The sequence below is a fragment of the Entelurus aequoreus genome, linkage group LG16 (assembly GCF_033978785.1).
Source record: "Entelurus aequoreus isolate RoL-2023_Sb linkage group LG16, RoL_Eaeq_v1.1, whole genome shotgun sequence".
In the NCBI taxonomy this organism is placed as follows: Eukaryota; Metazoa; Chordata; class Actinopteri; order Syngnathiformes; family Syngnathidae; genus Entelurus; species Entelurus aequoreus.
This window is the reverse complement of record NC_084746.1, coordinates 17660687-17677014: the sequence shown is the minus strand read 5'-3', so window position 1 is coordinate 17677014 and position 16328 is coordinate 17660687. Positions and strand designations below refer to the sequence as shown.

Below are 16328 nucleotides of genomic sequence, written 5' to 3'. Positions count from 1 at the left end.
CATATACAATTGAAAAATAAAGTAGTTATGTATATATATATATATATATATATATATATAACTACTTTATTTTTCAATTGTATATATATATATATATATATATATATATATATATATATATATATATATATATATATATATATATATATATATATATATATATATATATATAAATAACTACTTTATTTTTCAATTGTATTTTTTTCCCCGTTTATTTATATATATATATATATAAAACTACTTTATTTTTCAATTGTATTTATTTTTTATTTTATTTCATTTATTTTTATTTTTATTCATTTATTTATTTTAAACAGTTTTACATATGAAATATAGAAGGAAAAAAATAAAAATAAAATATATAAATGTATGTAATTATTATTATTATTTTTTTTCTACATCTTATATGTAAAACTATGTGGGAGGTTTTTTTTTTTATAAAAAAAAGTTGATCCGAATGCTGCTAAATTTCCTTTAACTTTGACTCATTTTCTAGTCCAGTTGCACATGCAGACTGGGCTAAATTTGTATTAAAAAACAAACAGTTCACAACTGGGAATTGGTTGTCATCATTCAAAAGAATGATGACAACCATTGTCGAACGTCACACTTTGGTATTTTCCAGTTTACCGGCTGTCATCCATATTGAACAAATATGGTCACAAAGATTTTCTGCAATCTCATTGTTTGTCACACAGCTTGTGCAACTTTTCTTCTCGTGATCGTGACTCATCAAGGTATTGCCCGACTGACGCAAACCTGGTGACATCACCTGTGCGCAGGAAGGGGGGAGGAGTGGCACGGTTCTCCTTGAGTGCAAGGCCGGGCTTTTATGGCGAACGAGACGTTGTTTGGATGCTGAACATGCTAAGCTAAGTAAGGCAGCGACACGTCAGGAGAATTGTGGAAAGGGGAGGGTGTTTGGATGAATGGCCAGGGTCCTGCTGACCCAGCCAGAAGCCCGTGCAGAGAGATTATTGTTCTCTGTAGCTCAGAGACGGCAGTGAGGCCACAGGGGCCAACGTGACCCCCGTGATAGGCACGTGACGCCGCTTTACAACCACATGCTAAAGGTCACAATGCTCACAAAGAAACAACGCTTCTGGCTCCAAACAAACGTCTTTTATTGATCTGCAAAGGTAAAAAAAAGGCACATAAATATACTTAAATAGGTTTGCAAATAACTTAGAAAGGTAACACAAGTGCTGGCATTGGAACACTCCCAGCCCTTCCCTTTGAAATCATCAATAAGAACAAGTGAAATAGTCCAGTGCTTGGTTGCGCTCCACACTCTCCGTCTTCTGCTCTCGCTCCACATTTGCTCAACACGTCACGGCGGACAAACACGTGTGATGTAATCCTTCGCCGCGCCCGGCTTCACACCAGAAGGGCAAACAAGCTCCCTTTTGGACGTCACCACAACACAAAGTGGGCGGCCATCTCCTCTCCATTGTCACAACTGATGGACAAAACTCCAAAACACCAGTGGAAATCGCCTTCCCACTTTTTTTTTTTTTTTCCTTTTTTTAAACGGATCCCATCTACTCAACAGGGTCGTTTTCCAACCCGAGTAGTGATTTGGAGCTCGATTCGCTCGAGATAGAATGTCCATTCTTGTGCTGATTCTTGGACTGATTGGCTTTTCTTGGCAGGTGCAGCAAGGTTCATCGTTCAGGGAGGTTGATGACTGGCACCCACTGGTCCAGACATCGGCACTCGCTGCAGAAGTGCTTCACCTTGCTCAGAGCCGTGTCCTGCCATGACGACTCCTCCGGGCTCTGGAAAAAAGAGGGCACGTGAGTCACACACGCCTGCAACGCACAAGAAGCCTCTGTGTGGGAGGACGTGAACATGAGGTGGTTCCTCGGACCACATTCCTCCCAAGTCAGAGGCGGGGAGGAGTCCTGTGCGGGATCCCCAGAAAACACCGCAGTTTTTCCCCTTCATGTTGCTTTAAACAAGGGGTGTCCAAACTTTTTGACTTGGGGCCACTTTGGGCTAAAAAAAAGCCAAAAGCACAGAAAATAACTATATATATATATATATATATATATATATATATATATATATATATATATATATATATATATATATATATATATATATATATTGCACACAAATATAGCCTATACGAGTCTGTATCTGTACAGTATATACATAATATTTTAATATAATGGATATATATAGATACATATACATACATACATTTGTATACATATATATATATATATATATATATATATATATATATATATATATATATATATATATATATATATATATATATATATATATATATATATATACACATATACACATATATATACAAATATATATATATACACACATATATATATATATACATATATATATATATATATACACATATATATATATGTATATATATATATATACACACATATAAACATACATATATATACATACACATACTGTATATACACACATATGTATTTATACATATATACACATAAATAGTACATATATACATATATGTATATACATATATACACATATATACACGCACACACACATGTACATATATACACACATATATACCTATATATATATATATATATATATATATATATATATATATATATATATATATATATATATATATATATATATATATATACATATATACACACATATACACACACATATGGGACGGCGTGGCAAAGTTGGTAGAGTGGCCGTGCCAGCAATCGGATGGTTGCTGGTTACTGGGGTTCAATCCCCACTTTCTACCATCCTAGTCACGTCCGTTATGTCCTTGGGCAAGACACTTCACCCTTGCTCCTGATGGGTGCTGGTAGCGCCTTGCATGGCAGCTCCCTCCATCAGTGTGTGAATGTGTGTGTGAATGGGTGAATGTGGAAATACTGTCAAAGCGCTTTGAGTACCTTGAAGGTAGAAAAGCGCTATACAAGTATAACCCATTTATCATTTATCATTTATACACACACACACACACACACACACACACACACACACACACACACACACACACACACACACACACACACACACACACACACACACATATATATATATATATATATATATATATATATATATATATATATATATATATATATATATATATATATATATATATATATATATATATGTGTGTGTGTGTGTGTGTGTATGTGTGTATATATGTATATATGTGTGTATATATGTATATGTATATATGTACTATTTGTGTATATATGTATAAATACATGTGTGTATAAAAGTATATATCTATATTTATGTGTGTATACATACACATATATATATATATATATATATATATATATATATATACGGCGTGGCGGGACGGCGTGGCGAAGTTGGTAGAGTGGCTGTGCCAGCAATCGGAGTGTTGCTGGTTACTGGGGTTCAATTCCCACCTTCTACCTTCCTAGTCACGTCCGTTGTGTCCTTGGGCAAGACACTTCACCCTTTGCCTCTGATGGCTGCTGGTTAGCGCCTTGCATGGCAGCTCCCGCCATCAGTGTGTGAATGTGTGTGTGAATGGGTAAATGTGGAAATACTGTCAAAGCGCTTTGAGTACCTTGAAGGTAGAAAAGCGCTATACAAGTATAACCCATTTATCATTTATATATATATATATATATATATATATATATATATATATATATATATATATATATCTATATTTATGTGTGTATACATACACATATATATATATATATATATATATATATATATATATATATATATATATATATATATATATATATATATATATATATATATATATATATATATATATATATATATATATATATATATACATACATATACATATACACACCATCATGCATTTTAGTGGCTTTAAAATGGGTGTAATTTTGAATTATATAAAATGATTGGACATTTTTTTTTTCATAATATCCACAAAGCTCAGTGAGCAAGTTGTGTAACGTGTGACTGTGTGTGTAGTACTTCTATATTGGTTGCAGTTTGTGCCAAGAGGGGGAAAGGTCGTTTGGATTGGGTCATATAAGTTAATGCTGTGCTGCGGACACTTCAATGTTCCATTTATGGTCATTGACATGAATTTACTGGCAGGAAGCGTGTAGCGATTAGACTGTCAGCTCTTCAAAATAAAGCTGTTGGCACTGATTACACTTGTGACGTCTTGCCAAACTGAGGACGGCGTTAGGACGCCCCTGCTATAAACAATGCACTTGTACAACATTACACTTACGGTGACAAGGACACAGTGGAGGTCCAGGGGCTCCCCGCCATTCTGTTTGCCACCCCCTCCGCCCAGTATTTCTGCCAGGCGCCGGGTGTTGTTCACTCTCAGGATGTTGATGTCATTCTCGCAGCAGAAGGCCTGAATGAGCGTGAAGTGGATCTGCAAGGCCACGTCCTCCTCGTCTTCGTCATCGGTGGCCAAGATGCACAGGACCACGTTATCAGGGTCCCTGTGGGAGAAGGATGACAATAGAGGCTTATTGTACGTCTGACAAAGTACGTCATGTAGCCATTACAACGTGCAGAACGTGTGTTACATGGCGAGCACACTACCAAGAGACATCTCCGCACAAACTACAATGTGTCCTGTGCGTACACTAAGACAGTTAGCAAAGGTTGTAGGAGCAAGATACTGTGCAAAAAATACCAACTTGTGTGTAGAATGTATAAAATACCAATTTGGGTGCAAAATATATAAACTACCAACTTGTATGCAGAATGTGTAAAATACCAACTTGTGTTCAGAATGTATAAAATACCAAGTTGGGTGCAGAATGTATAAAATACCAAGTTGGGTGCAGAATGTATAAAATACCAACTTGTGTGCAGAATGTGTAAAATACCAAGTTGGGTGCAGAATGTATAAAATACCAAGTTGGGTGCAGAATGTATAAAATACCAACTTGTGTTCAGAATGTATAAAATACCAACTTGTGTGCAGAATGTGTAAAATACCAAGTTGGGTGCAGAATGTATAAAATACCAAGTTGTGTGCAAAATATATAAACTACCAACTTGTGTGCAGAATGTGTAAAATACCAAGTTGGGTGCAGAATGTATGAAATACCAAGTTGTGTGCAAAATATATAAACTACCAACTTGTGTGCAGAATGTATAAAATACCAAGTTGTGTGCAGAATGTATAAACTACTAAGTTGTGTGCAAAATGTATAAAAAATGTATAAACTACCAAGTTGTGTGCAGAATGTGTAAAATACCAAATTGTGTGCAGAATGTATAAAATACCCAGTTGTGTGCAAAATGTATAAACTACCAACTTGTGTGCAGAATGTATAAACTACCAAGTTGTGTGCAGAATGTGTAAAATACCAACTTGTGTGCAGAATGTATACCCAGTTGTGTGCAAAATGTATAAACTACCAAGTTGTGTGCAGAATGTGTAAAATACCAATATGTGTTCAGAATGTGTAAAATACCAAGTTTTGTGCAGAATGTATAAATACCAAGTTGTGTGCAGAATGTATAAAATACCAAGTTGTGTGCAGAATGTATAAATACCAAGTTGTGTGCAGAATGTGTAAAATACCAACATGTGTGCAGAATGTTTAAATTGCCAACTTGTGTGCAGAATGTGTAAAAATACCAACTTGTGTGCAGAATGTGTAAAATACCAAGTTGTGTGCAGTATTTATTAAATACCAAGTTGTGTGCAGAATGTATAAAATACCAAGTTGTGTGCAGAATGTGTAAAATACCAAGTTGTGTGCAGAATGTATAAAATACCAAGTTGTGTGCAGAATGTGTAAAATACCAAGTTGTGTGCAGAATGTGTAAAATACCAAGTTGTGTGCAGAATGTATAAAATACCAAGTTGTGTGCAGAATGTGTAAAATACCAATTTGTGTGCAGAATGTGTAAAATACCAATTTGTGTGCAGAATGTATAAAATACCAATTTGTGTGCAGAATGTATAAAATACCAACTTGTGTGCAGAATGTGTAAAATACCAACTTGTGTGCAGAATGTGTAAAATACCAAGTTGTGTGCAGTATTTATTAAATACCAAGTTGTGTGCAGAATGTATAAAATACCAAGTTGGGTGCAGAATGTATGAAATACCAAGTTGTGTGCAAAATATATAAACTACCAACTTGTGTGCAGAATGTGTAAAATACCAAGTTGTGTGCAGAATGTATAAACTACTAAGTTGTGTGCAAAATGTATAAAAAATGTATAAACTACCAAGTTGTGTGCAGAATGTGTAAAATACCAACTTGTGTGCAGAATGTATAAAATACCCAGTTGTGTGCAAAATGTATAAACTACCAACTTGTGTGCAGAATGTATAAACTACCAAGTTGTGTGCAGAATGTGTAAAATACCAACTTGTGTGCAGAATGTATACCCAGTTGTGTGCAAAATGTATAAACTACCAAGTTGTGTGCAGAATGTGTAAAATACCAACTTGTGTGCAGAATGTATAAAATACCCAGTTGTGTGCAAAATGTATAAACTACCAACTTGTGTGCAGAATGTATAAACTACCAAGTTGTGTGCAGAATGTGTAAAATACCAACTTGTGTGCAGAATGTGTAAAATACCAACTTGTGTGCAGAATGTATAAATACCAAGTTGTGTGCAGAATGTATAAATACCAAGTTGTGTGCAGAATGTGTAAAATACCAATGTGTGTTCAGAATGTGTAAAATACCAAGTTGTGTGCAGAATGTATAAATACCAAGTTGTGTGCAGAATGTATAAAATACCAAGTTGTGTGCAGAATGTGTAAATTACCAACATGTGAGCAGAATGTTTAAATTGCCAACTTGTGTGCAGAATGTGTAAAATACCAACTTGTGTGCAGAATGTGTAAAATACCAAGTTGTGTGCAGTATTTATTAAATACCAAGTTGTGTGCAGAATGTATAAAACACCAAGTTGTGTGCAGAATGTGTAAAATACCAAGTTGTGTGCAGAATGTATAAAATACCAAGTTGTGTGCAGAATGTGTAAAATACCAAGTTGTGTGCAGAATGTGTAAAATACCAAGTTGTGTGCAGAATGTATAAAATATAAAGTTGTGTGCAGAATGTGTAAAATACCAATTAGTGTGCAGAATGTGTAAAATACCAATTTGTGTGCAGAATGTATAAACTACCAAGTTGTGTGCAGAATGTGTAAAATACCAACTTGTGTGCAGAATGTGTAAAATACAAACTTGTGTGCAGAATGTATAAAATACAAAGTTGTGTGTATAACGTGTACACACAAAGTAGTGCATGTGCATAACAAAAGGTTGTCAGAGTGCAAATGTGTGATGTAGCTAACGGACTTTGCACAAAATGACTAACACACGTGTAATATACACCAGTGGTTCTCAGTCTTTTGTCTCCAAGTATCACCACAACGACCAACATGAAAATACAGTAGCGTAGGTGAGGGGAGCAGTGAGCAGTGGCGGTGGCCACACTCGGGAATCATTTTGGTGATTTTACCCCGAATTCCAACCCTTGATGCTGAGTGCCAAGCAGGGATGTAACGGGTCCCATCTTTATAATCTTTGGTATGACTCGGCCGGGGTTTGAACTCACGACCTACCAACTCTAACCACAAGGCCACTGAGCAGGTTCTAAAGTTTGCAAGCCTTCAGATTCAGCAATGCAGTGAACGGGGACATAGAGTTGATACAGTTGCGATAGCCAATCAGATCACGCGTTGTTGTCAGCAAGGCCTTGTAGATGGCCTAAGGCAGATATATTGTGATGTTATGAGCCAGGTAACATAAGAACTCCATTACCCAGCATGCCACAGTAGCCCTGTTTAGGTTTAATGTAGCCATGGATGTTTTTGATGAGCACCTTGTGGAGTAAACTTTAAGAACTCAGCCAACACGCCTCGTCTGATTCGTTTATGATTAGACAAAACAACACATATATTTGCAAGGCCATTTTTAAGAAGGATATTTAAAGAGAAACTACATCTCATGTCGGCCAACCCCGGAAGCTAGCTCAGCCGAGTTCAGATAGTTTATTTCTTTTATTTTTTCATGTTTAAAATGTTTTTTGCTATTTTAATTGTGACAAAAACCAATGCACAACACTAAATTGGCCCTAGTGTGTGAATGTGAGTGTGAATGATGTCTGTCTATCTGTGTTGGCCCTGCGGTGAGGTGGCGACTTGTCCAAAGTGTACGACGCCTTCCGCCCGAATGCAGCTGAGATAAGCTCCAGCACACCCCCGCGACCCCAAAAGGGACAAGCGGTAGAAAATGGATGGATGGATGAATTTTGACAGTACCACATAAGGTATGTTTTAATTGCTGAGGCGGGTTTATTGATTTTTAAATGCGCCAGAAAATTACCTACTTAAGAGTAGTGGTTCTTAACCTTGTTGGAGGTACCGAACCCCACCAGTTTCATATGCGCATTCACCGAACCCTTCTTTAGTGAAAAATAAAATGTTGGGTTTTTTTCAAAGTCAAGACAAAGTTATATGTTTTTGCTAACACTTTAGAATGGGGAACATATTCTAAGTAACAAAGACTTAATTTAGAGTTATTTGGTTAGGGTTGGGGTTAGAGGGTTAGGGCCATGGTTAGAGGGTTAGGGTTATAATAAGGCCATGCCGAATAAGGCATTAATAAGTACTTAATAATGACTAGTTAAGAGCCAATATGTTACTAATTTGCATGTTAATAAGCAACTAATTAATGGTGAATATGTTCCCCTTACTAAAGTGTTACCATGTTTTATTACTGGTGCACAAAATGAACCGTGCATGAACATCACCTTGTTCAAAGAACAAAACCAACACAGTGCATAAACTCACAACAAATTACACACCTGCAAATCAGTGTGACTTCTGCTGTTGCCGTACCCGTAATACGCCGATAGGGAGAAGTTTCAATTTACACGATGAGTCGGGTGTGTCTTGACCTCCGACGAACCCCTGAGCCCGACTCACCGAACCCCTATAGCAGGGGTCGGGAACCTTTTTGGCTGAGAGAGCCATGAAAGTTAAATATTTTAAAATGTATTTCCGTGAGAGCCATATATTTTTTAACACTGAATACAACTAAATGCGTGCATTTTTAAGTAAGACCAACATTTTTAGAGTATAATTAGTCTCTTTTTATTTTTAATAACATTGTTATTCTGTAGCTAATCAATACAGTACAATACTTCTTACCATGAATGCGACTTCTTGAACAGGTGCGGTAGAAAACGGATGGCTGGATTAAAATGCATGAGAATATTTATATTTTGAACGTTATTTTTAACACTGTGATTACCAGCGGAATTATTCATTACTTATCGTGTTAAGCAATGTCAGCTAAGATTTATCTGAGAGCCAGGTGCAGTCATCAAAAGAGCCATATCTGGCTCTAGAGCCATAGGTTCCCTACCCATGCCCTATAGGGTTCGATCGAACCCAGGTTAAGAACCACTTGGTTAGAGTGTCCGCCCTGAGATCGGTAGGTTGTGAGTTCAAACCCCGGCCGAGTCATACCAAAGACTATAAAAATGGGAGCCATTACCTCCCTGCTTGGCACTCAGCATCAAGGGTTGGAATTGGGGGTTAAATCACCAAAAATGATTCCCGGGCGCGGCCACCGCTGCTGCCCACTGCTCCCCTCATCTCCCAGGGGGTGAACAAGGGGATGGGTCAAATGCAGAGGACACATTTCACCACACCTAGTGTGTGTGTGACAATCATTGGTACTTTAACTTTAACTTAAAATAACCCAGCAATGGTCATGTGGTGACATAAATGATGGTATTTTGAGAGGTAATCATTGAAGTGGGACATCACTGAAGGCCTAGGTGGGAAACGCACGGAACGCCACTGCATAAAACCATCCATCCATCCATTTCTACCGCTTGTCCCTTTTGGGGTAAGTATTACATAAAACGTGCATTATATGGCCTGGCTGAAATGACATTGCAAACTTGGGCCCACGTTGCTATGACGACTGTAAGGAAAGTGCTGTGCACACGGTAAAATGACAGCAACTTTGTGCACAATAACCCACGGACGGACTCCCAACTTGTACTTACTCGTTGAGGGACTTGGCAGCTTCGTAGACGCCCACGGTGGTGCAACCTCTTGCAAGGGCTCTGCCCAGAACTTCTTCTAAAGCTTTGGCCACTGAATCCATTCTGCAAAACACCCCCAGAAATGTTATGAAGAGTTGCGGAAGATGGGGCCACATGAGCCCGCGGCATGCGTCCGTGTCTGCTCGCCGGCTGGAAGAGTGTGACTATATAGTGGGTGAGAGAGTGACATGAAAGAAGGAACATTTTGACCCTTTTCTCAAGCTCTTTGAGCCGTTAATCAAAGAGAAAAACGTCATGTGACCTGAAAGTGGCCAGTTTTTTTGCACGACGCGTCAAAAAAACACACGCACACGCACGTAGCGGACACGTCAAAAAAAATTAATCCAAAGTGGCAAATACCTTTCTTGAGAGTAATCCCCACTTAATTCCTCAAATGTCATGTTGTACATCAAATCCAGATCCACGCTAGAGCCAACTGTCGTGTTCGCTGCCTGGCACTGACTGAGGTGGAAGTCGAGCACTTTCACGTCAAGTGTGTGTGTGTGTGTGTGTGTGTGTGTGTGTGTGTGTGTGTGTGTGTGTGTGTGTGTGTGTGTGTGTGTGTGTGTGTGTGCGTGTGTGTGCGTGTGTGTGCGTGTGACACCACGCCGGTTATGGGAGGGCGCTAGTTAGCGTGGCCGCGGCCATTGGTCCTATGTTAATTCCACTAGCGAGGAAGAAGCCTGTCGCCCGCTGGACTGCTCGTGTAACTGCAGCCATTTTTGCAGCCATTACAACTAAGTCACATCTACATTGGTGATTGGTCACACCTAGTCTGAGATTGGTCAGATCTAGTCTGAGACTTACATTGGTCCCATCTAGTCTTAGATTGGTCACATCTAGTCTTAGACTTAGATTGGTCACACCTAGTCTTAGATTGGTCAGATCTAGTCTGAGACTTACATTGGTCCCATCTAGTCTTAGATTGGTCATATCTAGTCTTAGAATTACATTTGTCACATCTATTCTTAGACTTAGATTGGTCAGATCTAGTCTTAGATTGGTCACATCTAGTCTTAGACTTAGATTGGTCACACCTAGTCTTAGATTGGTCAGATCTAGTCTGAGACTTACATTGGTCCCATCTAGTCTTAGATTGGTCATATCTAGTCTTGGACTTAGATTGGTCACACCTAGTCTTAGATTGGTCAGATCTAGTCTGAGACTTACATTGGTCCCATCTAGTCTTAGATTGGTCACATCTAGTCTTAGACTTAGATTGGTCACACCTAGTCTTAGATTGGTCAGATCTAGTCTGAGATTGGTCACATCTAGTCTTAGACTTAGATTGGTCACACCTAGTCTTAGATTGGTCAGATCTAGTCTGAGACTTACATTGGTCCCATCTAGTCTTAGATTGGTCATATCTAGTCTTAGACTTACATTTGTCACATCTATTCTTAGACTTAGATTGGTCAGATCTACTCTTAGATTGGTCACATCTAGTCTTAGACTTAGATTGGTCACACCTAGTCTTAGATTGGTCAGATTTAGTCTGATACTTACATTGGTCCCATCTAGTCTTAGATTGGTCATATCTAGTCTTAGACTTACATTGGTCACATCCAGTCTTACATTGGTCATATCTAGTCTGAGACTTACATTGGTCACATCTAGTAAGACTTACATTTGTCACATCTATTCTTAGACTTAGATTGGTAAGATCTAGTCTTAGATTGGTCACATCTAGTCTTAGACTTACATTGGTCAGATCCAGTCTTAGACTTAGTTTGGTCACACCTAGTCTTAGATTGGTCAGATCTAGTCTGAGACTTACATTGGTCACATCTAGTCTTAGATTGGTCACATCTAGTCTTAGACTTAGATTGGTCAGATCTAGTCTTAGACTTAGATCTGTCACACCTAGTCTTAGATTGGTCAGATCTAGTCTGAAACTTACATTGGTCAGATCTAGTCTGAGACTTACATTGGTCACATCTAGTCTAAGACTTACATTTGTCACATCTGTTCTTAGACTTAGATTGGTCAGATCTTGTCTTAGATTAGTCACATCTAGTCTTAGACTTACATTGGTCAGATCTAGTCTTAGACTTAGTTTGGTCACACCTAGTCTTAGATTGGTCAGATCTAGTCTGAGACTTACATTGGTCAGATCTAGTCTGAGACTTAGATTGGTCACATCTAGTCTTAGATTGGTCACATGTAGTCTTAGATTTAGATTGGTCACATCTAAGATCCCACTTGTATTCTTTGGCTTTTAACACTACGTGAGTTGTGTGGTCCTCTGTCCTCTGTTGTCCTTCGTGTTTTTTTTTTTATACATTTTGATTTGTATTTACTGTTGTAATTGTTTTTTCCCTTTAAAATCGTTTTTATTCATATTTATTTTTATATGTTTTTTATATTGGTTCTATATTTATTTATTTTTAGTTTTTATTCAGTCATTGGTGGAGCTAAGGATAATATTTGATTATTGTTTTTAATACTGTTTTTAATATTGTTGTGCAGCACTTTGGAAACATTTTTGTTGTTTAACTGTGCTATAAAAATAAAGTGGATTGGATTGGATCTAGTCTTAGACTTAGATTGGTCACATCTAGCCTGAGACTTAGATTGGTCACATCTAGTCTTAGACTTAGATTGGTCAGATCTAGTCTTAGACTTAGATTGGTCACATCTAGTCTTAGACTTAGATTGGTCAGATCTAGTCTTAGACTTAGGTTGGTCTGGTCTAGTTTTAGATTTAGATTGGTCAGGTCTAGTTTTAGACCTAGATTGGTCACATCTTGTCTTAGACTTAGATAGGTCACATCTAGTCTTAGACTTAGATTGGTCAGATCGAGTCTGAGACTTACATTGGTCAGATCTAGTCTTAAATTTGGTCACATCTAGTCTGAGACTTACATTGGTCACATCTAGTCTTAAATTGGTCACATCTAGTCTTAGATTGGTAACATCTAGTCTAAGACTTACATTTGTCACATCTAGTCTTAGACTTAGATTGGTCAGATCTAGTCTTAGATTGGTCACATCTAGTCTTACACTTAGATTGGTCAGATCTAGTCTTAGTCTTAGATTGGTCACATCTAGTCTTAGACTTAGATTGGTCAGATCTAGTCTTAGACTTAGATTGGTCTGGTCTAGTCTTAGACTTAGATTGGTCAGGTCTAGTCTTAGACTTAGATTGGTCACATCTTGTCTTAGACTTAGATTGGTCACATCTAGTCTTAAATTGGTCACATCTAGTCTTAGATTGGTCATATCTAGTCTTAGATTGGTCACATCTAGTCTTGGATTTAGATTGGTCTGCTCTAATCTGAGATTTACATTGGTCACATCTAGTCTGAGACTTACATTGGTCACATCTAGTCTTAAATTGGTCACATCTAGTCTTAGATTGGTCATATCTAGTCTAAGATTGGTCACATCTAGTCTTGGATTTAGATTGGTCTGCTCTAATCTGAGATTTACATTGGTCACATCTAGTCTGAGACTTACATTGGTCACATCCAGTCTTATATTGGTCACATCTAGTCTTAGACTTAGATTGGTCACATCTAGCCTGAGACTTAGATTGATCACATATAGTCTTAGACTTAGATTGGTCAGATGTAGTCTTAGATTTAGATTGGTCTGGTCTAGTCTTAGACTTAGATTAGTCAGGTCTAGTCTTAGATTTAGATTGGTCATAACTAGTCTTAGACTTAGATCGGTCCGATCTGGTCTTAGACTTAGATTGGTCACATCTATTCTTAGATGACTAGATGACTAGATGACTAGATGTGACATTGGTCACATCTAGTCTTAGATTGGTCACATCTAGTCTTAGACTTAGATTGGTCAGATCTAGTTTTAGACTTAGATTGGTCACATCTAGCCTGAAACTTAGATTGGTCACATCTAGTCTTAGACTTAGATTGGTCAGATCTAGTCTTAGACTTAGATTGGTCAGATCTTGTCTTAGATTTAGATTGGTCTGGTCTAGTCTTAGCCTTAGATTGGTCTGGTCTAGTCTTACACTTAGATTGGTCAGATCCAGTCTTAGACATAGATTGTTCACATCTAGTCTTACACTTACATTGGTCACATCTAGCCTGAGACTTACATTGGTCACATCTAGTCTTAGATTGGTCACATCTAGTCTTAGATTTAGATTGGTCAGATCTAGTTTTAGACTTAGATTGGTCACATCTAGCCTGAGACTTAGATTGGTCACATTTAGTCTTAGTCTTAGATTGGTCACATCTAGTCTTAGACTTAGATTGGTCAGATCTAGTCTTAGACTTAGGTTGGTCTGGTCTAGTCTTAGACTTAGATTGGTCAGGTCTAGTCTTAGACTTAGATTGGTCACATCTTGTCTTAGACTTAGATTGGTCACATCTAGTCTTAAATTGGTCACATCTAGTCTTAGATTGGTCATATCTAGTCTTAGATTGGTCACATCTAGTCTTGGATTTAGATTGGTCTGCTCTAATCTGAGATTTACATTGGTCAGATCGAGTCTGAGACTTACATTGGTCACATCTAGTCTTAAATTGGTCACATCTAGTCTTAGATTGGTCATATCTAGTCTTAGATTGGTCACATCTAGTCTTGGATTTAGATTGGTCTGCTCTAATCTGAGATTTACATTGGTCACATCTAGTCTGAGACTTACATTGGTCACATCTAGTCTTATATTGGTCACATCTAGTCTTAGACTTAGATTGGTCACATCTAGCCTGAGACTTAGATTGATCACATCTAGTCTTAGACTTAGATTGGTCAGATGTAGTCTTAGATTTAGATTGGTCTGGTCTAGTCTTAGACTTAGATTAGTCAGGTCTAGTCTTAGATTTAGATTGGTCAGATCTAGTCTTAGACTTAGATCGGTCAGATCTGGTCTTAGACTTAGATTGGTCAGATATAGTCTGAGACTTACATTGGTCACATCTAGTCTTAGATTGGTCACATCTAGTCTTAGACTTAGATTGGTCAGATCTAGTTTTAGACTTAGATTGGTCACATCTAGCCTGAGAATTAGATTGGTCACATCTAGTCTTAGACTTAGATTGGTCAGATCTAGTCTTAGACTTAGTTTGGTCAGATCTAGTCTTAGACTTAGATTGGTCAGATCTAGTCTTAGACTTAGATTGGACACTTAGATTGATCAGATCTAGTCTTAGACATAGATTGTTCACATCTAGTCTTACACTTACATTGGTCACATCTAGCCTGAGACTTACATTGGTCACATCTAGTCTTAGATTGGTCACATATAGTCTTAGATTTAGATTGGTCAGATCTAGTTTTAGACTTAGATTGGTCACATCTAGCCTGAGACTTAGATTGGTCACATCTAGTCTTAGACTTAGATTGGTCAGATCTTGTCTTAGACTTAGATTGGTCAGATCTAGTCTTAGACTTAGATTGGTCTGGTCTAGTCTTACACTTAGATTGGTCAGATCTAGTCTTAGACATAGATGGTTCACATCTAGTCTTACACTTAGATTGGCCAGATCTAGTCTTAGACATAGATTGTTCACATATAGTCTTTCACTTAGATTGGTCAGCTTGAGTCTGAGATTTACATTGGTCACATCTAGTCTTAGACTTAGATTGGTCTAACCCACCTAATTCCTCAAATGTCATGGTGTACATCAAATCCAGAGTGTGGGTGACACCACGCCGGTTATGGGAGGGCGCTAGTTAGCGTGGCCGCGGCCATTGGTCCTATGTTAATTCCACTAGCGAGGAAGAAGCCTGTCGCCCGCTGGACTGCTCGTGTACCTGCAGCCATTTTTGTTACCACTTCAACACCTGCCTCTATGTATTTATGACATATACACGAGTTAACGCGCTCAACACTCAACGTGTTTCTCTTTCTGAAGGTGACCACGGTCAAACTGAAACGTTAGAAACACGGTTTTTACTCACTTGGCAGAGTTAAATGAAGGTGTTGCTTCCCCAGAGAGGTGACTTCCGACATGGAGGGGGAGGAGCTATCTATAGGTTACTGGGCAACCGTCTAGCAACGGGACGCTTGGGGAAGATAGAGCCCTCTGATTGGTCGGCTCCATCCGGGTGACGACCAATCAGAGTCGTGCCGTGAGATCAAAGGGACTGGCGCGAGTGTTGGAGTCATGTGACCCAACAACACACAACAGTAGTTATTTACTACAATATAAGTCTTTTTTGATTCACAGAAATATACATTCTCAATTAGATGTGCTAAAAGCGACCATAAAACTTTGAATATATCAGCATGTGGATTTAAATTACGGAATGGATTAAACAAAGAACTCAAACTAGGCT

The 16328-nt window shown here is 38.0% G+C and overlaps 1 protein-coding gene across 3 annotated transcripts; it reads right to left on the bottom strand.

Annotated features, from left to right (window-relative positions):
* Window positions 1-1105: 1105 nt before the first annotated feature.
* On the bottom strand, window positions 1106-16015 carry gadd45aa (growth arrest and DNA-damage-inducible, alpha, a). 3 transcript variants are annotated; one of them, XM_062023461.1, is made up of 4 exons: window positions 15951-16015; window positions 10035-10136; window positions 4244-4466; window positions 1106-1778 (listed from the first exon to the last, which is right to left on the bottom strand). In XM_062023461.1, exons 2-4 carry the CDS (start codon window positions 10133-10135, stop codon window positions 1665-1667), a joined length of 438 nt encoding a protein of 145 aa, XP_061879445.1. In that variant the 5' UTR covers window position 10136; window positions 15951-16015; the 3' UTR covers window positions 1106-1664. The 3 variants fall into 3 exon arrangements, with proteins under 3 accessions (XP_061879445.1, XP_061879444.1, XP_061879443.1); XM_062023460.1 differs by lacking the exon at window positions 15951-16015 and adding an exon at window positions 10434-10607; XM_062023459.1 differs by lacking the exon at window positions 15951-16015 and having other exon boundaries at window positions 10035-10255.
* Window positions 16016-16328: the final 313 nt, after the last annotated feature.

Excerpts from the sequence above, each read along its gene's own strand:
- gadd45aa (XM_062023459.1), bottom strand. The coding sequence starts at position 10,189 with ATGTGGCCCCATCTTCCGCAACTCTTCATAACATTTCTGGGGGTGTTT. Across the intron at positions 4,467-10,034 it reads GCTGCCAAGTCCCTCAACGA|GGACCCTGATAACGTGGTCC; the intron begins GTAAGTACAAGT and ends CTTCTCCCACAG. Across the intron at positions 1,779-4,243 it reads TCCACTGTGTCCTTGTCACC|AGCCCGGAGGAGTCGTCATG; the intron begins GTAAGTGTAATG and ends TCTTTTTTCCAG.